This window comes from Leptonotus elevatus, chromosome 2 (genome assembly GCF_054856555.1).
Source record: "Leptonotus elevatus isolate MCC_2025b chromosome 2, RoL_Lele_1.0, whole genome shotgun sequence".
Taxonomy (NCBI): Eukaryota; Metazoa; Chordata; class Actinopteri; order Syngnathiformes; family Syngnathidae; genus Leptonotus; species Leptonotus elevatus.
The window spans coordinates 19316753-19341182 of NC_141240.1; the positions used below are offsets into that span (position 1 = coordinate 19316753).

General features: G+C 37.8%; 2 protein-coding genes across 3 annotated transcripts in view; one reads left to right on the plus strand and one right to left on the minus strand.

Moving 5' to 3' along the window:
• On the plus strand, positions 1-18923 carry errfi1b (ERBB receptor feedback inhibitor 1b). Of its 2 annotated transcripts, XM_086067382.1 has the most exons (5): positions 28-118; positions 3255-3332; positions 11276-11403; positions 11562-11635; positions 15354-18923. In XM_086067382.1, exons 3-5 carry the CDS (start codon positions 11363-11365, stop codon positions 16235-16237), a joined length of 999 nt encoding a protein of 332 aa, XP_085923508.1. In that variant the 5' UTR covers positions 28-118; positions 3255-3332; positions 11276-11362; the 3' UTR covers positions 16238-18923. The 2 variants fall into 2 exon arrangements, with proteins under 2 accessions (XP_085923507.1, XP_085923508.1); XM_086067381.1 differs by lacking the exon at positions 3255-3332 and having other exon boundaries at positions 1-118.
• The window catches only part of emc1 (ER membrane protein complex subunit 1), a 10448-nt gene continuing 4508 nt past the window's right edge, over positions 18491-24430 (minus strand). The window contains exons 12-22 of the mRNA XM_086067380.1: positions 23847-23963; positions 23136-23335; positions 22703-22852; positions 22462-22623; positions 22276-22395; positions 21684-21821; positions 21316-21489; positions 21024-21234; positions 20870-20954; positions 20068-20197; positions 18491-19606 (exon numbers count right to left, since the gene is read on the minus strand). Of these exons, the coding sequence (XP_085923506.1) occupies positions 19427-19606; positions 20068-20197; positions 20870-20954; positions 21024-21234; positions 21316-21489; positions 21684-21821; positions 22276-22395; positions 22462-22623; positions 22703-22852; positions 23136-23335; positions 23847-23963 (1667 nt within the window). The 3' untranslated portion in view covers positions 18491-19426. The remainder of the gene's footprint in view (positions 19607-20067; positions 20198-20869; positions 20955-21023; positions 21235-21315; positions 21490-21683; positions 21822-22275; positions 22396-22461; positions 22624-22702; positions 22853-23135; positions 23336-23846; positions 23964-24430) is intronic.

Consider the following 24430-nt stretch of genomic DNA (forward strand, 5'->3'; position numbering starts at 1 on the left):
GAGGCGCGCTGACGTCACCGCGTCACAATGAGCGCACTTCGCTCTGTCGTTGACACATCATGGTGCGCATGGCGCCGTCGTAGATATGAACGAGAGATGGAGCACAGATTGACAGTCGGTGAGTACCAATGGCCGTTCATAGAATGTATTCATACTGAGTACGTCGACCGCTGAACAATGGCAATTCCAATGCGAAGAGGGACGCTGTGATATTTTCTTCAATTAGACTTCCTCAAGTGAATTTGCGGTGAATAAACGAGTGAGCAGCCATGACGTCGAACGTGTTTTGTTGTGGGAACTGCGGGGGGTCTTTTACGTGTAATTTGCGTGTTATTAGCGGGAGAATGTGTTCTCTTACTAATAATGACGCGCAGTATACTTAATGTTATAACTTCTTCTTCGTATGCTATATACTGTATACTACAGTCGGCCTATACTGTATAAATTCAAGCGGTCCTCGACTCACTTAAGTAAAAGTAAAAACATACAGTCTGAATTATACTTTAGTACAAGACTTGTTTTTTGTTTTTAAACACCCGTTTTAATAAATTGGCACAATGGAACAAAAAAAAAGAAAATTCTCATTACAAAATAGTTTCCCTCTCTTATTAAGTGCTCTTATTGAAAAGACAAGAAACAATACATTCACAATGAATCATTCTTAGAGCCGACAGCATCAAACAGTCCTCCGAAAACCATGGATGGGGAATATCTTGTTTCTTTGAATCTGTGACGTCTTTGATCGATGCTGTCCCGGATTTTTTTTTTCCACTTTAAAAGACTCCCAAGATATTCAGGATATTTTTTTTGCATCCTTTTCATATTCAGCCTTGAGCCCATTTTGCCAATGTAATGAGTAGAAAGTACGGATGAACAGAGATCTGCTTTGCTTTTAAAAATGGGGAGTAAAAGTAAAAAGTCATCAGAAACTACATACTGATGTTAATTACAGATACCTGAAAAATCGACAACGTTTTTGTATTCATTACTTTGAAGGATCTGTACTTAGTTACTTTCCACCACTGAGAATACATGGTCACGCGGCGCAGGCACACCATACTTTTTTTTTCTCGAGATTTTAGTTTATGTTCAAGAAGTGCTGTTAAGTACAAAAATGTACAGTACTGTGCTTATGACGTTACAAGGTTACACTGTGTATTAAGTAGTTTGGTCAATTGTGTAACAATTTGGCATAAAAAAAAAACATATTCAGCTTCTATTGTTTTTCATTAGATTTGTTTCTATTCATGACTTAGAAGTGTTTCCATTTCAGACGTCTAGTCCAAATGAAGCTTTCTGTGATAATGTGATCAGTGAAAAAGGCAAAAGGCCAAAGCAATCCTTTGGTATGACATTGCTTAACAGGAAGGTTGTTACATTGTTTTTTTCAGAAACAGTCAGGGGCGCTGCTAGGAATTTTGGGCATATATATATATATATATATATACACTGTATAAAAATATAATTTGGGTCTCACCGCTTTAAGAATACTTTTGAGTTTGAGATTGCTTGTCTTTCATCACTTGTTTCTCTTATGTAGAGCTGTCAAGATTAATCGACAAGTAATCGATTATCAAATTAAGCGACAACTATCTTAATAATCGAGTAATCGTTTGGAGACTTTTTTTTTAAATGTCAAATTGTCCAAATCATCTGATTTCAGCTTATCAACAGTAATTGTTCACTGATTTCTGTAGTCATTCATGAAAGATTGATTATCTTCTTTGTTTAATCAAAATAAGAGATTTGCAAATATCTGTTTTTAGTTTAGAAAGCAATGACCGAATCGGTAGCATAGTACAATATCAATGCCCCCCCTTTTTTAAAAAATGACTATACAGATACGAAGTACGAAATAAACACTGGTTAATAAACAGTAATCATGGGAAAAATGCATTTTTTTTAATACACTTTCATGCAAAATTTAAATCAATCTGATTAGTCAATTATCGATTGAATAATTGGTAGATTAATCGATTCTAAAAATATTCACTAGTGACAGCACTACTCTTATGGTGCCCCTGAGAACAGCAGTAACGTTCCTGGGTCAATTTGACTTGGGGCATCTTGAATTATCCAAAGTGTCAAAAACAATCGAAAAACAATTCCACCAAAAACACATGGTTTAATTAGTCTTATTATTAATCACATTAACTAATTTAGCAGTAAGATTTATTTGAAATGTAAAGTGCATTACAAATAAATGTATTATTATTATTATTATTATTATTCATAAACAGTTGAGAAGTGATTAATTTTATATGTTGGTTACACTTAACTAATTTGCTCCCCAAAACGTATACTTTCTATTTTAAATGTGTTAAGTGTCCCAAAAACGTATTTATACATGTTTTAATGTTTTTTTTAATTTATGCTAGAGCATACAGATGGCTTTGATGCTCAACTGCAAAGAACGGTTGAATAAATGGTAGTTATTACACAAACAGCCAGCAGGTGGCAGCAGAGCAAAGGATATCAACCAGGGTCATGTTGAAAAAAAAACTCAATTACTCACAACTCAAAATAGATTTGTGAATAATGATGAAACTTAGCTATATTCTAATGCTAATTGTTGCAAAACGGAAACAGATAGAAATATACTTTTTTTTTCCTGATAAAAGAAGAGACTTTAGTCTTTCTTTTGGTTGGTTCCAAGTTTTTTTTAATAGCAATAGAACACAATATTCTGTGGGCCTTGCAAAATCAGTCAACATCCAGTACAACAGCCGTGAGTGAAGGGGATTGCTTCAGTGAAAATGGCTGGGAGTGAATGAGTTAAAGTGCTCTTCTGTTAGGGATGCACCAATGCCACTTTTTTTTTTCAGACCGTGCACAAGTAGGCCTACTTTACATTTGAGTAGTCAAGATACCAAGTACCAATACTTGATAATGCCAATAGACAAATAATTTTTTTCTTGAGCATGGCATACGTTCCACTCAAATGTAGCAACTTGTCATTGCTGACATTTTTACATCAGTTTTGCCACAAATTTTACTGAGAGTGGAAGTCCAGTCAAAAATGTTTTTTACCATAACATGTTGTATTTTGTCTTGTCCTGCTACTCGCTGTCGACTGAAAATGACACCACAGTTGCTCAGGGCTCAGGTAACGAACCATTCACGGCTCCTGAGCAACTGTGATGTCGACAGCAAGTGGCAAAATGGCCGCCCCCAGAGATGGATAAAAAAAGGGTGGATTTTGTTGCTTTATTTATATTCCACCAACGTAATATTAATCAAAATGCTGTGTTTAGGCTTTATCCATCGCAGAGGGCGGCCATCTTGTCACTTGCAGTTGACTGACAGTGACATCCCAGTGCCTAAGCGCTCAGGTAACGACCAATCACGGCTCATCTGTTTTCTGGGTTATTGTTACCGCAGTAGACAGCAAAGTGGTTCTTCTTCCTTGTGCTTGTGTAACTTCTTACCTGGTACGTCGGCTTTCTTCAGCGTAGCGTTTGTTTCGTCGACCGCAGAGGGTACAATGTGCTTATTTAAAGGAAGGCGGCTATTTGAGAGTTAGATCTTTATTTGTACTCGTCGTGTTGCTGTGGAGCGAAACACGGCGATTTCCGATGACTTGTTGCGCAGATCATTGCTGATTTGTGTTTAGTTTGTCACGTTTTATGAAGTCATTTGTAAGGGTGAGAATCTTTGAATGTCTCACGATTCGATTACGATTTGTGGGTCTGCGATTCGATTCAGAATCGATTTTCGATTAAGAACGATTTTTGGGGGGGATTCAAAATGATTTGATAGACAATGATTTTTGCTTCAATCTATAGATGTACAAGGAATTGTAATGATCTAATCCAGTGTGATTTACTAATGCTAATTAGCGCGGCGCTTTTATCACTCAAAAGAACGGCTCCATGCTGGAAAAAAAAACAAACTTTTATTGGAATAACTTGATTGTGACTTTTTCCTCCTACTCTCTAATGTGGCTACAACTTAACAGTGTATTAGACCGCGTGGAACCACACTGCCCCTCAGTGGCCAAACCGGGTACAACATGAACAGTGCTCCAAATAAAGGCAAGACAGTATAAATTGTTTTAAATAAAATCGATTTTGGGACATTTAAAATCGATTCTGAATCGTACTAAATGAGAATCGCGATTCTTATGAGAATCAAAATTTTTTGGGCACACCCCTAGTTATTTGTTTCTTTTAAAAACAGTGTCTGAAGAATAATGCCTCTTTTTTTTAACCAAACGTTCTATTCTAGGGAATAGAAGGAATACAAAAATCTATCTGAATGATAAAAAAAACAACAGCAGCAGTGCATATTTTATGCAAATGACAAGAAAAATACAAACAAAAATGGCCCCGTTTTTACACCCCCACACAGTACTGGACTGCGTGACAATTTTCATCTGTGTTGAATTCACTGGCGAGGTACTTGCTGTCCTGCCTCTATTTTACGGAGCTCTTGCCTCTGACCATGTCCCGCATAGATACTTGCAAAGGAAAATGTACCAAAACATGTACCACACCGATTGATTGCTCTTGGCGGAAGTGACGATAGTGAAATTAAATACTTGAGTGACATCAACTGCAATTCCTTTCGAGCCATGACGAATGAGCGGACGGCAATTAATTGGGGAACGGCCTCTACTTGAGATTGTATGATATGATAAATTCCGTGTGTCAGCCTCATCTTGAGTCAACAAGGGAGAATCTATATGAGCTCCTCTCTTGACGGTTGAACATAAGCAATATAGAAAATGGATGCATAATAACATCTCTGCTAGTAGGAGTTTAGATTAAAGCCTGCCTGTGATTTGTGTAGTTTGAAATTGAAATGGCTCGGTACAATTTGTTGAATTAGTCATTTGGATATGACTCTGAATCCATTGTTATTATTAAGATGAATAACCTTTTAATGTCATGCGCACAGTATATCATTGAAGGAAATGGCACAGTACTGACAAGTGCATTCATATGTATGGTAATAAATTAATGAATAAATCCAAATCCCACTGAATCAAACAGTGTTGAATTGTTCCACTTTAAAACCGAACCATCCTCGAATCACATCGTACCTCAAGTATCGAGGTACGTACCGAATCGTCTTTTATTGGACAAATGCGCCCCCCCCCCCCCCCCCCCAAAATAAAAATAAAAACTGCGACCCTACCAAGATCACATACACAATTTAGGGTTTTAACACAGTCATTTCAAAGTATGGTACTTTTTTAAAATAAATGTTCAAACTATACATGTTACAATGGCTTAACCGATCGATTAATCATCAGGCCGATATTAGCTCTTTTAAAATCTGCAAAAATTGGCAGAGGGTTATTTTATTTCTTTATAAAAAAAAAAAAAAAAATTCACATTAACACATTGCCACATATAAGACAAAAGAAATGACATTCAAACATCTCCACCCCCCTAAGAAAAAAGTCGTCCAATGTTTGCAATTTTTTTCTTTCTGTGGTAAATTTAAATGAATACTAAAGGAAAAGTATTATAAAATAGTCCAATGTTCCGTCTAAAATTCATACTTTTAATTGTTGTAACTAGCAATAGGAACCCACAATGTTATTTTATTCATTATGTAATTTTTTTTTTAATGACGTGGCCGATTAATCAGTTATCGTCATTTTATTGTGCCAAACACTGGATTGGGCCTCTCTTTTTAAGTACAAAATGTTCAATCTGTTTGGACTGTTTTCAAACGTTTATTTAGGTACAGTTTCTACTTAACTGATGTGCAGCACATTTCTCTTTAATTATTTAAATAGTGTTCAAACTCTAGTGTGTATTCCAATGCTTACAATAATAAAATATACTTTCAGGAACAAAACTAGAGCATTTTTTGCGATAAACACTTAAACCTCTACTCTTCATCAACACACATTTTTCACGGGAATAAAACTAGACTGTCACTAGACTACACTAAGACTAAAAGAAAACAATAACTGGGACTAAATCAGTTTGTGCATTTTCGTCGACTAATGAAGACAAGACGAAAATATACCTAATACTTAATAAAAAAAAATCGATGGACATTTTAGTTCATGAACAAAAATGAGATGAAAATATATTGTCTCTGCTAATCTGTCACTGTGACACTGTCATGTGACACACAGTGACACACCCCCTTTCAAATCTGCAGCTAGCAAGTGCGACATGCACAAACACATGAGGTGGATTCACGGTAAAAGGTTAAAAAAGAAGAAGAAGTAAATTATAGTTATAATGTAACACTAATCCAACGGCTATAACGTTCCAACAATAATGTTAATCAGACCGCTAACTAATGCTGGCTAACTTACTAGCTCTTAGCATGGAGCTATAGTAACCACTTGTTGATATACTGTAATTGTGTGTCAAGTTTTTTTCATCAAAAAGATGAGATAAAAAAAAAGAAAAGTGAAATAGTTTTAGATTCAAAATCACTCACACCTGATGTTTTGCTTGGTAAATATATGTCTTAAGCAAGTTAGTTTAGTTTAGACAAGTCCCCCATTAGTACCATTAATGAAGTGGAAGGAAGAAGCACAACAGGGCTCTTCCATCAATAGTACGGTAGAATAACCTGCCCCCCCCTTTCGGTTTCCCCTCCTGTTCATAGTTTGGCTATGTCCGCACGTCTCCATGGCGTATCTTCTGTCCTCACCTCATGGGAGAGTTCACTTGCATTCTCAGGCCTGCTTCACTGCACTCCAAAGTGTCACAAAGGCCCATTTATAGCTGAGAGTGGCTCCATTCATGCTTGCTGAGCCAACTGGCGGTACAATTCCTCCATCTCCGAGGCTCACTGAGCGGATTTGTCACCGCTTTTTTTTTTTTTTTTAGGAATGAAATAAAAATCCTAATAGATGCGTGGGACCCTGGTTTGTCATTTGTTGTATGGACTTTGTTGTGCATGCTCTGCATTGTTTAACCCACGACACCAGTTGTAGACATACGTACATCAGAATACACTATATTATCCTTTTTAAAAATATATATAAATATCAAAAGGATCAGTTATACGATGTTAATATATCATACAGTATATTCTCAATGAGGGTTACTATATACAATTAATACAAGTCAGTTGTCGAATGTTTTAAAATGACAGTAGTCGACTAATTTTTTTTATTGATTAGTCAAGTAATTTGATCTTTTTTTTGTTTTTGTATTAGATTGTTCATTTGGTTAACCATCAACCCTACAACAAAGTCTTACTAATGTGTTCTTATTACGTGTATATTAAGTTGGAAGTCAACCCAATTTTTTTTTTTACAATATGTTGTATGTGCCGCCACTAGTTTAAACACAACATTCTAATTAATATTGTATTAGTGGAATATGAATTGAGCAGCAAAAAAACACCTGTTTTTATCCATTTCACTTAGCAGCCATTTTGCCAATTGATGTCGACTGAAAATGACATCACAGTTGCTCAGGGATCACGACCAATCATGGCTCAGCTTGCCATGATCACATTAAAACTCAGGAAACTGCTGTGCCGTGATTGTCCGTTACCTCATTTTCAGTTGACAGAAAGTAGCAAAATGGCCGCCACCTAAGATAAAAATGGGTGGATTTGGCAGCTGAATTCATATTCCACAATATTAACTCATTCACTGCCATTGACGGTTATAGACGTCAAAAATAATTTGGAACTATTTCTATTAGTTTAACATTTTCCTCACTTTTGTTAACAAGAGTATGCAAACCTAGATTTTTTTTATTGTACATTTAGAACAGATATACAATTTGTGATTAATCGTGAGTTAACTCGTGAAGTCATGCGATTAATTACAATAAAAAAATGTAATTGCCTGACGTGATAAAAAATTTTTTTATAAAAAATTAGGGGCCTTAGGGCGATTAAAATTTGTAATCGTATTTAATCGCATGACCTCAATAGTTAACTCACGATTAATCACAAATTTTATATCTCTTCTAAATGTCCAAGAATTTTTTTTCTAGGTTTTCATACTCTTGTCAACAAGAGTGGGGGATTTTTTTTAAACTAATAGAAATAGTTCAAACGAATTTATGGCAGTGAATGAGTTAATCAGAATATGTTTTTTAGACTAGTGAGCTGCATAGAACACATTATTGTAAAGAATATTTTTGGATTGACTTCCCCAGTTTTTGGAGATATTTCGTTGCCTATTGACTTGACTATTAACTCATTCACTGCCATTGACGGTAATAGACGTCAAAAATCCATTTGAGCTATTTCTATTAGTTTAACATTTTTTCCACTTTTGTTAACAAGAGTATGAAAACCTAGATTTTTTTCATTGTACATTTAGAACAGATATAAAATTTGTGATTAATCGTGCGTTAACTAGTGAAGTAATTCAATTAATTACAATTAAAACTTTTAATTGCCTGACGCACCGAATTTTTAATGACCTTTTCTTTTTTTTTAATGAAGGACTACAGAAATCGTACACAGTTGATATGCTGAAATCAGAGGATTTGGACAGTTTTACATTTTAAAAAAATGGCTCCAAATGATTACTTGATTATTATTATTATTACTATATATATATATATATATATATATATATATATATATATATATATATATATATATATATATATATATATATATATATATATATATATATATATATATATATATATTTAAAAATTAGGGGTGTCAGGCCATTAAAATGACTTCACTAGTTAACTCACAATTAATCGCAAATTTGATATCTGTTCTAAATGTACAATACATTTTTTTCTAGGTTTTCATACTCTTGTTAAAAGTGGAAAAAAATGTTAAACTAATAGAAATAGTTCAAATGGATTTTTGACGTCTATAGCCGTCAATGGCAGTGAATGAGTTAATTTAGTTGTACGATTAATGGATATGAATAAACATCATAATTGTTGGTGTTGTTTTCTGCAGTACTTCCTGTTCCTTTCCTTTTTCCTCTCAGCACCTAGTTACATGTTCATATTTTTTTCATTGGCCTATGGGGCAAGTTCCGAATGAGCCCTATGAATGCTAGCTTGACGGCTGCATCTGCTGCCTAAAAAAAAAAAAAAAATGGAGTAGTTTTATAATTGTTCCTGAAAATGTCTTCCTTCCATCTTTTTGATGTGAAGCTTTGCAGTTTGGCCAGCACAAGATGAAAAGACTACTGCAGTTTTCCATACAAAAACACCACAAATGAAAACATACAGTACCGAGCTACCGACTACTGTACTAGACTTGGGTCAGGAAAAGGATTTTGAGTATGTACGGGAATGTGTGCGTGCGTGGGGGGGCCGTAGAAGGGTGGGGGGGGGGGTGGGGGGCTGGGGAGTTCGGATGTACCATGTTGAAGCTTATCATTGAGCATCAGAGGAATGCTACACAATCAGCCACTGTTGTGAGGGCGGATACTGCACGCTCTCATGGCCACACAGAGGAAGGAGGGCGGCGAGCGGTGCCGCTCGTCCTCCCACATCTGACCCGCCGCTTGTGCAATTGTCCGCAGGCAGATGGCATGAAGCTGACACATGGCTCAATTTGTTTTTGTTGTGACTAGTTCAACCATCGACAACCGCTGGCGTGCATGCCGCACACTAGTGTGCCATGAGAGATCGTTGATGTGCCGCTGATATCATCCACTTTCACTTAGTTGGTCTGAAAAGGATTTATTCACTACAAATAATGTGTCTTTTGTTCAGCTATCCAGTGGTCTCTCAACCCCTCCCCGCCACCAACACCGGCCGACCCCTAGAAGGCTCCGTAAAATAACAACATAACTCATTGAGAAAACAGCCGTGTCCATATATACTCTCACACTTTTGTTTGTTTGCCCTGATGGTTTTGACCTTTTCTTCTCCATATTCGTAATATATAACTACATTTGCCATTGTTCCTCAAAAATGACCCGAAACAAATTTCCAAAAGCAACAGCAATGATTTACAGATCGTGCTAATAAATTATGTTGCCAGTAACGATGCTACATCTATCAGTGATAGCCATTTATAGTGGCAGGCAGAATAATGCTATCCCAGTGGATATATCGCTTAATTATAGCTTTGTATTCAACTAAACTGGCCCCAAATTCACCATAAATACAATTGTGAGTAAATAGTTTATCATTATTTCAGTACAATTTACAGTAAAGCCCAGCTCCAAATTGCAGCTTCCGGATTTCACAGATTAGATTATTTTTGTATACAGTTCATAGCTCTATTTTGTTCTATCGCCCTTTTATTTGAGGTGTAGTTCCACTGTCGACCATTAGATAGCAGCACACGGTTTAGTTTCTTTAAATGATTCAAGAAGAATACGGAAAACAGGAAGTACAGTATTTTGGCTCAGCCTCGTTTTTGCTGAAGATTATTTAATGTCAATCTTCAGTCCTGATTTGACACCCAAGCGACAGCTGAAGGTTCATTTATAACCTTAATTGATGTATAGTGTGAGACAGGTTTGTTAGTTTGGAAAACAAAACAAAACCTGATTGTTGTTATACTGGAAACACAGACCGATCAGTCCACCATTACATTGTTTGTTCATGATTTTTTTGTCCTATCATTGCTCTCGCTCTTTATATTTATATATTTGTTTATATTATTTTAAAACTGTCCTTAAAGACCTGTGTTGTAAAAGATATACAAAATAGGCCTCAGGTGTATTTAAATAGAATAGGGTATTTCTTTATCATAGGTTTCGCTTATTGCGGGGGTGGCCTGGAATTAACACCCTCCCCCCCTCCCCCATTGGAGTGAGGAATACTGTGTATACAGAGTGGATCCTGCCTTAAAAATAAATAAATAATTCTTAAATGTTTTTAAGGGGGCAGGAGATTCTTTTTATCCCCCCATTTTCCCGCTTCTGTCGTTGAAAACACATACCAACTTGTTACCAAAACAATACTGAGCTCTCTCTCAAAAAAAAGAAAGAAAAAAAAACACATACCGACTGAGCTTTTTTAGAATTTTATTTTCTACTTTCAATGCATTTCAAATATATATGAATTTTCACTTTCTGGGCTACCCCAAATAATAGTTCAAGTAGTTTTGCTATTTCAACGCTGCAGTTAAACTGTATTGATCGAAGAGTTTGAGTCCATTTGCAAATGTCAGTCTCGAGTCTCGAGTCTCGAGTCTCGAGTCTCGACATAGCAAATTGTGAGCTTTGTGGATCATTACAAAAACATTCATCTACATGTCTACTTTATTTAAGAAACTCACTCGTAGTCATTCGAGCAACTGATCGGAAATAACTCAAACGAGTCAAGCAATTGAAATTGAAAGCAGTCCAATCTAAACTTGGGCAGTAACCTGGTTTTTGTTTCCTGTTTCTATTCAACAGCGCCGTTTGCGGTGAAGCTATAATGGGTTAAACGGAGAGATCTGACTGTTTCCTGTAATCAAGCCACTACCTTGCGGAAACCACAACATGAGTGAGAATAACTACTGGGGACCACATGACTTCAGCAGGTACACAAACAAGTTGATTGAAACCCGCAGCACATCACCGGCTGGACCACGTTTGGTCATGGCTGCATGTAATGACTCACCCGGGGCGGGTTACGTGCACCAATGATTGACACGTGCACGACTCCGCGCCGACTTCTCAACCTACGCTTGCTTTGCAGAGTGTGCTTGGACCAGTTGAGTGGCGAGGCGGAACACAACCTGACCGAGCAGCAAATGGTCCGAGAATGCAACTGTAAGTCTCCTTTATATAATTTTTCTGTTATGTGTAGCCATACCAATATTTTTGAATTATTATATTCACTAGTATGAAGGGTGTTTTTGTGGAACAGCTAGTTTGACCTCTGAAAAGAAAACAGTTGGGAGTCTTCCAAATGTGTGTCATGTGCTATTTCTTTCATGACAAATTATTATGCAAAAATTATTGATAAACCAATAATTGAGGGCAAAAGTATAGTTTTCTCTCAATACTAATAAAATATTTGTTCCCTATATTTAACTCATCCACTGCCATTGACGTCTATCGACGTCAAAAATTCATTTGAACTATTTTTATTTGTTAAACTTTTTTTTCCCACTTTTGCTAACAAGAGTATGAAAACCTAGAATTGTTTTTATTGTACATTCAGAACAGATATAAAATTTGTCATTAATTGCTAGTTCACTAATGAAGTAATGTGATTAATTAAAATTTTAAAAAAATTAATCGCCTGACGCCCCTAATTAATTTTTTTAAATTAAAAATAAGGGGCGTCAGACGGTTAAAATTTGTAATCGTAATTAATCGCATTACTTCAATAGTTGACTCACAAATTAGATTAATCACAAATTTTATATCTGTTATAAATGCACAATATTTTTTGGGGGGTTTACATAAAAAATGAAATGGAAAAAAAAGTTAAACTAATAGAAATATTTCACATGAATTTTTGATGTCTATAGTCGTCAATGGCAGTGAATGAGTTAATCTAATGCAGTTGTGCCTTGAGACATGAGGTCATTTCATCCCACGACCACGCTTGTAACTCTAAAACACTTGTATCGCAAATCATCGTTCCATATTGAAATGAATGGAAATGCCATTATAGTAAACCCACTTCCATTGTGGGGGTTGCGTTCCTGACCCACCTCCGCAATAAGTGAAATCTGCAATATTTAGATTTAAATACACCCTAGACAAGTTTTAACACCATTTATGGCAATTTGTACAGTGTTACTGTGTTTTGAATCCTACAACTCAAGATCATTTTAACTCATTGACTGCCATAAATTAATTTAAAAAAAGATTATTAAAAATTAGGGGCAAGAGGCGATTACATTTTTTAAATTGTAATTAATCACATGACTTCACTAGTTAACTCACGATTAATCACAAATTCTACATGTTCTAAATGTACAATAAACAAATTATAGGTTTTCATACTCAAAGTGGAAAAAAATGTTAAACTAATAGAAATAGTTCAAATGAATTTTTGACGTTTATAGCCATCAACGGCAGTAAATGAATTAAAAAAAAAGGAAGAAAGAAAATATTATTAAAAATTTGGGGCGTCAGGCTTGTAAAGTTTTTAATCATAATTAATCGCATGACTTCACTAGTTAACTCACGATTAATCACAAATTTTATGTACAAAACTAAATGTACAATAAAAAAATCTAGATTTTCAACAAAAGTGGATTTTTTTTTAACTAATAGAAATAGTTTAAATTAATTTTTGACGTATATAGCCGTCAATGGCAGTGAATGAGTTAATAATTGAGTATTCTGTCGGTTAATCGATCAATAGGATTAGGGGGGGGGGGGTTAAATTTCCATCCCTATGTGGAAAAAAGGACAGCATTTCAAACTGACCGTGCAGAAAATGCTCCATTAAGATTCAGTTACTGCTGAAGTCCAATTTATTTATAGCTTCATCACAACGGAGTCTCAAAGGGCTTCACAGGCCCACAGTTGACAAATATTAATGACATCCCCTGATCTAATGCCCCCAAGAGGGCAAGGAAAAACTCAAAAACCCCACATGGGGAAATGGAAGAAACCTTGGGAAGGGACCACAGATGGAGGCGATTCCCCCTTCCAGGATGACCAGGCTGTAATGGATCATGAAAATGTCAGAAAATAGGCAAAAACATATCCCAAGTAAAAGCAAATGTTTGCAAAAATGTTATTTGGATTCAACATGAAGATAATAAATCTGCTTTCATGGAGGACTACAGAAATCAGAGAATCTTTACTGTTGAGACGCTGAAATTTCAAAGGATTTGGATCATCAAGGTCTTTAAACAATTAATCGATAATCAAAATAATTATTGATTAGTTGTTGATTTAATCAGCTGATATTAGCTCTTTTAAAATGGGTACGATTCTGCCAGTTTTTGTGTGCGTGTTTGTTCAGGGACTAAATAGGAAGCGCTTTTCTTCTTTTTATATCTTTAAAGTACAATTTATTTAATTAATCATCTGATGAATTTATAATCAGTATTTTATTCTGCCAGAAATTGTAATCGGCCGGGCGCTAATTATAACATGCTAGTATGTGATGAAATGATCAGCTTTCATTCTACTCGATTAACGAGATTTGTCCTGCTTAAGACGGTTAAGTGAAAAAAAGTATGGTTCCGTGCCATGTACCGTATAAGGGCTCATTATGATAGCTCATTTTTCAGCTGGAGACTTTGTTATTTTTACATCGGCAAGATGATTGACTACAGCGCTAGAAAGTCACGAGTCGCTCAGCAGGCTTCGGGTGGACTGAGCTGTCTCACCGAGGGGATCCTATCAGTCCCCCCTGCGCCCCCACCCCCTTCCTGCCAGGTCACCAGCTGCTCCTGCAGTCTGGGCCACGTCGGATGTTTCCATAAGGAAAGTTATGGGAAGCGGCGTTAAGATAGTGGCCATTCTCTGCGTTAATCAGGCTGTTGTGGCTGATGTTTGACGACAAAGGTGACGGGTTAAGCGCTTGTTTTCCACGCGTTTGCGCTGCCTTTCCTGTTTGGTCCTCGTTGTCACCCGCTCCCCCCCTCCCTGGGTGTTTTGCCCCTTCTTGACCAATCACCAAGCTCCACTGAGGGATCACATGTTTTTTCCCCCGTGTTTCTTGCTCTGAGAGCCGTTTCCTCCCGAGAAGGAAGCTGTGATAGGAAGACCTTGTACAGATAGGTCCGTCATTATTTGGACAATGATAGAGTTTTAATCGTCTTGCCCTAATACAGGACCGCAGTGGATGTGCAAAGGAGCAAACAGGCTGTGTCAGCCTAGTGGGCGTGACTGACACTTTTTATGATACAACCTGATTTAATGCAATGTGATAAGTCCACAGAGAGACAGGCTTTTTGCTTGTTAACTCATTCACTGCCATCGACGGCTATAGACGTCAAAAATTCATTTGCGCTATTTCTATTAGTTTCACTTTTTTTCCCACTTTTGTTAACAAGAGTATGAAAATTTAGAACAAATATACATTTTGTGATTAATCTTTTATTAACTAGTGAAGTCATGCGATTAATTACAATTTAAAAAATTAATCGCCTGATGTCCCTAATAAAAAAAGAAAAGGAAAGATTATTCAAAATTAGGGGCGTCAGACAATAATTTTTTTTATTGTAATTAATTGCATGACTTCAATAGTTAACTCACGATTAATCACAAAATTTATATCACTCAAAAAAATGTGAAACTAATAGAAATAGTTCAAATGAATTTTTGACGTCTATAGCCGTCTTGATCTTTGTAACACTGTATAAATTAGGGGTGTCAAACATACGTAGGCCGGACCAGGCCTGCAAAGGGGTTTAATCTGGCAAGTGAGATGATTTTGTGAAGTAAAAAAATTAATAAATAAAGAGTACAATTAATCATAAACATACATTTATAATTTCACAAGCAATCGTCAAATTGATAGTTCAAGACATGTTTCCAACTGGAGTTAATGTTTGAATTTGTGTTTTCACAGCTAACCCATTCCTACCAAAGTTTCCATCCTACTCCGATTCCTGCCTCCCATTGGACAAGACACTTGGACCTCATGAAGGAGACCAAGTGGTGCCTTATTGTTCTTCCCACAGATGGACAGTATTTTGGGGCCCGCAGAAAGGAGCCAAACCTTTGCCGCCATTACCTGACCCCGAGGAGCTCATGTCCGACGAGTCGGCGGATAATGAGGTGGAGTTCTTCACCAGTGAGCGGCGGCCACTTCTGCCCAAAAGCTGCCCTAAGATGGTGTGCGGGAGCAGAGGTCAAGTAAATCCCGCCTATCAGGGGGCGTCGTCGCAGCCTGGGAATGCCTCCTTGGCGTTCTCCTGGCCGGGCCGAGAGGACAAATTAACCGGCAGAGGGTGTGAGCTCGGACCTGTTCCCCTGGCAGATAATCAACAGGATAGACATCCAGACTATAAACTCAACTGGTTGTCTTCCTTCACCGTTCCCACTGAGAAGCCCCAAATTCCTCCTCGCATCCCAATCCCGCCGAAAACCTACTCAAAGGCGGCGGCTGGTGAGGAGAAGCCGCCCAAAATCCCGCCGAGAGCCCCTCTGGTGCCCCCGTGCCCGCCACGTTCCCCGAGTCCCAAAAGCCTCCCGATTTACATCAACGGCGTGATGCCGGCCACACAGAGTTTTGCTGCTAACCCGCAATATGTGAGCAAGTCGCTGCTGAGCGAGAGGGCGCCCCCTGCGGCTCAGCTCTCTCCCTGCATAGTTCCCATTTTGAAGGACGGCAGACAGGCCAGCGCCACGCACTACATCCTCCTCCCGCCGCGCCAAAAGACATTCGCCGACAGACGAGGGCGCCTTTTGAGCGAACCCGCCAGGATGGGAAACGAATGGCAGAACCGTTGAAACAAACTCCCGTGGGCCTGATTTTTTTCAGTTTTACACGTGCAAAAACATTCACAGACGATGTGCAAGCTGAGCTACCGACCAAGCCTCTGCCAAACGGATCAAGTAGCTGAGCAATTCAGGTAGAAACGGGCAAAACACTGAGTAGATGCAAATAGTCATTTAGCTCACACAATGTGATTGATCAAACCCGATACGAATAGTGGTGGCTATTTTTTTGAGTTTGAAAGACAAAAAAAAAAAACGATGACGACGACTGCGGTTATTGTATTATTGACGTCATAATAGCACACCCTCACTGTGGCCCTGACATCCGTTGTTGCCACCTAGCATTTTGTAGACAGAATCGATGGTGGACCCTTTAGGTACGTTACCTACTTTTATAGGTATGATATCACAAGCGTATGGTGTTGTACAATTGGTTATTTATTGTTCGACTGGTTTCATGGCCTGCCACAAATAGTGAACATTCACTAATAATACCCCCCTTAAAGGAAGAAGTCAAATTCTTTACAATGTTCTTTGTGCACCCCCCTCCCACACACACACACTAATTTCAACACTGTATTCTGATTAACTCATTCACTGCCATTGACTGCTATAGACGTCAAAAATTAATTTGAACTATTTCTATTAGTTTAAAAAAAATCCACTTTTGCTAACAAGAGTATGAAAACCTAGACATTTTTTTTTGTAAATTTAGAACAGATATAAAATTTGTGATTCATCGTTAGTTAACTAGTGAAGTCATGTGATTAATTACAATTTTAAAAAATTAATCGCCTGATGGGCCTAATTTAAAAAACATAAGGGGCGTTTAATCGTAATTACTCGCATGATAATTTTATATCTGTTATTAATGTACAATAAAAAATATAGGTTTTCATAAAAAATTGTTTAACTAATAAAAATAGTTCATATGATTTTTTTTACGTCTATAGACGTCAATGGCAGTGAATGAGTCAATATTGCGTTTGTGTCATATGAATATGCAGAAAAATCCACCCGTTTTTAATCCATCTCAGGAGGCGGCCATTTTGCCGTGTAATGCTACTTTCTGTCGACTGAAAATGACATGACAGTGCCAAAGGGCTTAGGTCATGACCATCAGGGCTCACCTGTTTTCTGGGTTTGGTCATGTGACGTTTGCAAGCTGAGCCATCAGGTACTGTGATGTAATTTTTTGTCACATTTTTAATAGAAGGCAAAATGGCCGCCCCCGAGATGGATATGTAGATATTCCAAAAAATGCCAAATCAGAATACTTTGTTCACACTAGTTGGGGGCACATTGAACATACTGTATTGTAAAAAACATTTCTTTTGACTCGACTTCTCCTTTAAAAAGGTTTGTAATTGCTTATTGGTGCCACAAGATGGTGGCAAAGCACTACTTTCCTATTAGACAGGGCTATGTCTTGATTAAATGTTGCCTCACTTCAACAATTCTTTGGCACCAAGATGCCAAATCACCCCATACATTAACATACATTTTTCCCCTCAGGAAATATTACCAGATCATTTATAATCAGAAATATTTATGGCATATTTTTGTGCACGCAGCCATGATGGCACTAAAAGGATATTTCCTTAAACAAGAGTGACTGCTAAAGTGTGACAAGATCCACAAGCTGAATTCACGCGCCTTATCTTTCAATAGTTAATGTATTTTTGAGAATATTTTTGTTAACGCGGCACTGTGAGTTTGTTGTTTCTAACATTTTACCAGTGAGTATTAGCACAGTATTTGCTCCGGGTCAACCTGGAAATCCTCTTAACATTCCAGTATTCTCTCTCCAGTTGTAGGATTTAGTTGCCTTGTCGTTCCCGAGGAACTTCCTTTGGGGACAATATTTTATTCTCTGTAATGTTCCAATGACAAAACATGCTGCAACCCACGCAGAGAGCAGATACTAAAATATTGGACACTTACACGTGAGCAAATATTTACTGTATAAACAAGCCGGGCTTGTATCAGACTTATCATTCCATGTGTTATTTCTTCAAGATGCTGCTTGAAATCCTGTATGTATGATTTAGATAATATATCTCATAATAATGACTGACGGTTGATTGAACAATGAACACTACACTACAACACAGTCTTAACAAATCAAACCGCATTTTCTTAGCGGTATTTATATCCAAAAGTGGTTTTATTAGGTCTTTTAGCTCTGGTTACGTGGTATCTTCATTTTTATCAACTTAAATGAACTGTGGTTATTGAAAATCTCAAAAATGAAACAGTGAAACATTCATGGCCAACATTAACTGATTTATTTAAATTACTTGACAAAAATGAAAATTGTCCTAAAAAAAAATAATAATCAGAAGATGACTGAAAAAGTAATCTTAAATGCTGTAAACTTTGTGATTCTTCAATATGTCCAGTGAACATAATGGGCACATATACAGTAATTGCATTTCATTTGTAGAATCTTCCAAAACACTGCACAGTACCTACAGTGTGTGTTCATGTATTCGTTGGATGTGATGTTACGTTTCCTCCCGGGAGGATCAGTGCTGTGTTTACAAGCTCTGTTACACTGACAAATGTCACATTCTCTAAGGTTTGTGTCCACCTCAGCAACAGTGAACACTGTTTGGAAGTTATGAGGTTGTAATCATTGTTTTGTTTAGAAATGATTTATTTATAAATAACTTATTAATTAAATTTGTGTAAAGAACTCTTTTTTTTCTCTCTAGACAACACAACATACAGCAGTAGCTTGACTTTTAATTCTGTAACTCTAGATATTTTTAATGACACTCAAGTGGTTAGCTTCCAGCTTGATGCTGTGTAGAATCAAAGGACATGGTCGTTCTCTGTGGTAAGTGTTATGGATGGATGGGATGGCTGCTTCAGGTGGTAAGTGGGCTTTCATCATCCACTCACAATATTTGCAGCAAATTAGTATATTCAAGTAGTTTTTTTTTTAGTTCGATTTCATCCAAACATGGCACAAATACAATTACTTCACTACAACTTCTTCCTTTGCCTGCAAATAAGTTAAAAAAAACAACAAAAAAAGCACATAAAACCTTAATTTCTTCTTCCAACTATCATTGCCCACCCTCCCCTAATGCAGTTCTTTACGGGCCTTTTTTGGACCTCTGTCTGTCGTCTTCCCGGGCTCCAATGTGCAGCGTCCGGGCTGTGGGAAAACTCGGGGCGCAGCTGGCGACTGCTTTATCGCCAGGCCCTGTTGAGCAGCTTGACTTCGGCCAACCGTTTGCTGATCATGGTGGCAAAGAAGAGCGCGAAGAGCACGCTGCTGATCAGCATGTAGTCGTAGTCGTCCTTCAGCACGTCAAATTGTTTCGAGGGATAGACGCGGGTTTGGTAGATGTCTAGACCGTACGCCACCACCTGTTGGGGAAGGGGGGTCACTTTAGTGTTGTGCAGAGGTAGTAGAGAGTAGTAGCTCTCTGCACTTAAGTAGAAATACAGATATTTGTGTAAAAAAAAAGACTGGTAGAAGTACTGATTCAATTCCTTTACGTCAGTAAAAGTAAAACTGTAGAAAATTAAATATAATAGAATATAAAAGTAAATAATATTTGTACTGTAAATTATATACTTATCTTATCTTTAAAAATATATAACATCTATTTTTAATAATTATATAATAATAAAAAAAGCAACATTCTTATTTTTACAAATAAAAAGCGCAACAACAAAAAAGTCAACCGAAAAATAAATACTCAAGTAAAGGACAGACAACAGAAAAATCTGCTTAAGTATTGTAGCAAAGTATTTGTTTGACATTACTTCCTACCAGTGATGCTGCCCCAAAACAAACGCTCAAGATCCAGTTCGGGCAGACTCACCAGACATGTAGACTCCAGTCCAGAGGGGGCAGTGTAAATTCCTCGCACTCTTGAAACTGTCTGATTGTAATTGACGAACCATTCTGTGCGGATGATCAACTCTGGAGCGTAAGGGATGAGGTTCTCCTCCCTGGACATTACAACAAAATATGAAAAATATAAATATATAGATTGGCAATTTGTAACTTAAAGGTTATAATAATTTGGGGTTTGCCATTATTGTTAGTTTCTTGCTTTTATTTTATTTTTCAAAAATACATTTCTTGTTTTGTTTACTTGTATTCGTTTAAAAAGGTCACTAATTATTGTCCACTTAAGTAAAGTACAATTCCCAAACGACTGTCCAAACTTGCTTCTTCTGTACGGCCGTACAGTAATACACAAATAAAAACATTTAAAATAACCCCCAAAAGACAACAAAAAAGACTATTGTTCGCTTTAGTTTGATAAATCCACGCCTTCTTAAAATAATTGCCTGTCATTTTTTCAGATTTTTTAGGAAATACAGTACTAGTATTTTTTTTAAACCATTTGCATCATGAGATGATTTAAACCCCAAAAATATTTTTTGCAAAAAAATAACATTTATTTTAAGTGTAATTTTAAGTTTTAAATGTAATTAAGTTATTGTTTTAAAAGCAGTCTCTTTTTTTATTTTATCATTAGTTTTCATTTAACTGTAGTTTCCCTTTCTAGTGGCGATTAAGCTGGTAAAATAGACATCCATCCACACGTCCTTCACGGCTGACATATTTCAACACTCAACTAACTGATCATGATTAAAAAAAACTGACATACTCACCGACTCTGCTCAGATATGATTTCAGGCCTCCGAGGGTCGAGGAACATTTTGGGCAGTGATAAAATTCCTCCTGACGGCAAACCGACTGGGAAAAAAAAAAAAGTTGAACTTTGCCCGTTTCTAAAGATATTTGACAAATGTCAACGCAACTCACTGAGCAGATGGCGACTTGTGATGCCTTTCTCGGTGAGCGTGGCCTCCATGGCGGAGATGGACGAAGGGAAAATGTAAGACTGCTGCAGCACCTGCGGGGCGTGCGGCCGATCCAGAGAGCTGAACGCGGTGCTGTTATACAGCTCCATTCCCTCGTACAGTTCGATCACCGAAAACTCGTTCCTGCGAGACTTGGTGCTCCAGTACTCGTACTGCAAATCGGCAAAATGCGATCAGCGATGACAGAACCCTCAGACGGCTACAAAAGGGGATCTTGACGGAGCGAGGCTTACCACCACCCAGTTTTCAGAGTGCACGACGTGAACGGGCCCTCTGGCCTTCCTCTGAACCGCCTCGTGGATAATCCGACCAGTCACACCGTCGATCAGCAAGATGCCAATGAAGCTTCGTTCTTGGTGCATGTCCATGCTCTCGGTCACCACTGCCAGTAGGTTGGGATTCAGGTACTACGGCGCGCAGGAAAGAAAAAAAAATCGCTATAAATAGTCCTGGTAGGGCTCTGTCCCGATACCCCGTGAATAGCATGGGATTACTCTAGTAGACAATATTCCTATAAAATACATACCGTTTATTTTCATAATCTTGGTGGAAATGCTTCTGACCAAACATGGCCAGAGAAACATCTCCTTTTTGTACCCACCTTGTAGAGGACGCTGCGATCTCCCATGACACGGCCCTGGGAGTGCACATGCTCGTTTGGCCTTTTCCCTTTGACTGAGACAATTTTCTGCACCTCAGTGGGGATAACGACCTCCCAAATGACCTCAGTAGACAAATCCTAAGGATGCAAAAAGTGGTGTGACCACATTTGTGACTATCTCCTGTGTCCATGTTGAACCATGTCTGTATTATACTGCCCCCATGTGGCCAATGTGTACACACCAGAAGGAGCCACACGATTGCAACAAATTACTAATGATGCACAAACTGCTCAAATCCTTATATTCCATTTAATTGATGTTATTACTTCAAGTCAGAAATAAAAATTGCTAGTCACTTTTTTGAAAAATAATTGTATAAGCAGTCATAAAAGTCACCGAATATGATGACTTTGTCATGAATTTGGAAAAACTGTCTGTTAGCAGCCATGTTATCAGTGTGCGCAGCTGAGATGTGCTTTGAAGTACAGAATCCAATTAAAATGGACAAATAAAGAAGAATTGATCAAAAAAAAAGATTAATTGCTCAGCCCAAAAAACTGGTAAGACACAGTTAATAAAGGAGTCACTTGCCGTTTGTAGCCTATATCCAGAAAGCCTCCCCTGGCTGGAGTCCACCAGGTAGAAGAAAATAGAAGAAGCCATTTCCTGGAGCTGCTGCAAGACATTCTTTGTGGACGGGAAGGCCAACACCTGTGGTAAAACAAAAATACATGTCGCTACAGCAGGATGTTCATTTATACCAGTGTGCAGTCTGACCTTATACTGGTCGTCGACAAGCAGTAAGACTTTAGCGTAATCCTGGTCCATGAGTGGAAGCAAGAGCGACTGAAGTATTGGCCGAGGCAGAGCAGGTAGGGCAACGTGGCTCTTCTTCCCAAATATGGGGTTAAATACGTGGAGTGTTGTCAAGCCTGTGTCCTGGTAGGAAAACAAAACTCTCAGCGATGACATGATTTATTTGTATTTTTTTGGTCCTGTGAGATCATGTTGAGCATACCTTGTCTTTGATGAGCAGCGTGCACTGAGGCGGGTGCGGGAAGTGGGCAGTGGTCCGTTGCACCATGAGTTTGAAGGCTGCATTGGATGGAATGTTCTCCAGGTAGTGCCGCCATAAAATAGTGCCCGTCTTGCTGTCAATGCCGAAGAGCTGAAGATTTATTGTTTAACACATTAAAATATAGAACAAAGATAATGAGATTCAAAAAAAAGTTTTTTTTTTTTTTTTTTTTTAATCAGCCGAGTGGCTCTCTGTTGTAAACAAATACAATACTGAAAGACAAAGTATCGTGAAATATTCACTTTTTTTTATTTTTTATAATTGATCGATTAATCAGAATTTGATTCTGTCAAATATTGGGAGAAAATAAAAATCCCTATCAATCAGGTCATGTCGGGCATAATCATAAAACAAGAACCAGGAGACCATGTACCTTGCCAGACGCGGTGACCATGACCATCGTTTTCTGGAGGTTGAATTCATCTCTGGACAGCGTCTCGATGCTCACGTGGTTTTTAACATGGCTGTGAGGCTTGCGTGCGTTGTAGAAGAGCTTCCAGAGGTGAGCGATCCAGGCTTGCAGGAGGATGAGCTGGGAGGACAGGCGCTTCAGCACCATGGACAACAGGCCATCTTCACAAAAGTGCAAGCACAGTCCATGTTTGACATAAGACCTGCAATCTCTCACGTAAGCATTGGATTTACACTGCATGGTTCAAGTGACACAACTCTTTTTTTATTAAGTGACCATCTTGATATGTGTTATGGCAACGTAAAGAGGAAAGATACTGTAGTATGGAATCAAACCTCTTCAAATTTGAATATGCCACTTGGACATGCAGTGTAAATTCAGCCTCTTTTACCTTATGAGGCTATAGTTTGTAGAAGGACAATGTGTGGAGGAACAAGACTACAAGATGGAGGACATAAGAGACAGAAGAAGCTCATCTATACCAATCACAAGGGCTAAGACATTTGCGTTTTACCTTGAATGGCTGAATCCAAGTGCAGCAATAAAATGGATAGAAAAAGAAAAAGTGACGCTAAAAGCAACAAAGTGATTCGCAGACTCTGCGTCACGCTGTGACTCATAGAACGCTGCAGGACTCCGTGCTTCAAGAGAAAAAACGCCGGATACACTTACCGGCCTTTTTGCCAAATTCCCCCTCCAGTTCGGCCTGTGTTCCCGTTAGGGGCAGATCCACCATTTCCATGGTCACCACGTCTGAAAGAGACTCCTCTCTGGTCCACGTGACACGCCCTGAAAACAGAACGACACACTGATTTCTCTCATTTAAAGAGACAGAGCAGCAGGCACATTTTACGTTACACTCCTAGTCAGATTTTATCAATACATTTGGGTTTGCCTTGAAAGTAGTGTTGTCACAATACCAAAATGTTAACTTCGATACTATACCTGCATAAAATATCTTATTATCTGTACTGAAATGGTACCTTGGCAAAAATCTAAAACATCAGCAAAAGCAGCAACATTATTATTATTATTATTATAATTCAAAATATTAGGATGTATACGTGTTAATTTATGTAAATATTGTATATATTTATGTATACACAGTATGTGCTTTCACATTGCATGCCATATTCTTGAAGTACTGTATTTTATGTCATCTGTTTTAAATATTGGTAATACAGTGTAGAGTTGGGCGGTAAAACGGCAATACAGTATCCCGGGGTGTCAAAAAATGGCAACGGTGTCACGTTCAA

What these genes read in the sequence shown, in the direction of transcription:
- errfi1b (XM_086067381.1), top strand. Translation starts at nt 11,363, where the DNA reads ATGAGTGAGAATAACTACTGGGGACCACATGACTTCAGCAG. An exon ending in GGACCACATGACTTCAGCAG is followed by an intron (nt 11,404 to 11,561) that starts GTACACAAACAA and finishes CTTGCTTTGCAG; the next exon opens with AGTGTGCTTGGACCAGTTGA. An exon ending in AATGGTCCGAGAATGCAACT is followed by an intron (nt 11,636 to 15,353) that starts GTAAGTCTCCTT and finishes GTGTTTTCACAG; the next exon opens with CTAACCCATTCCTACCAAAG.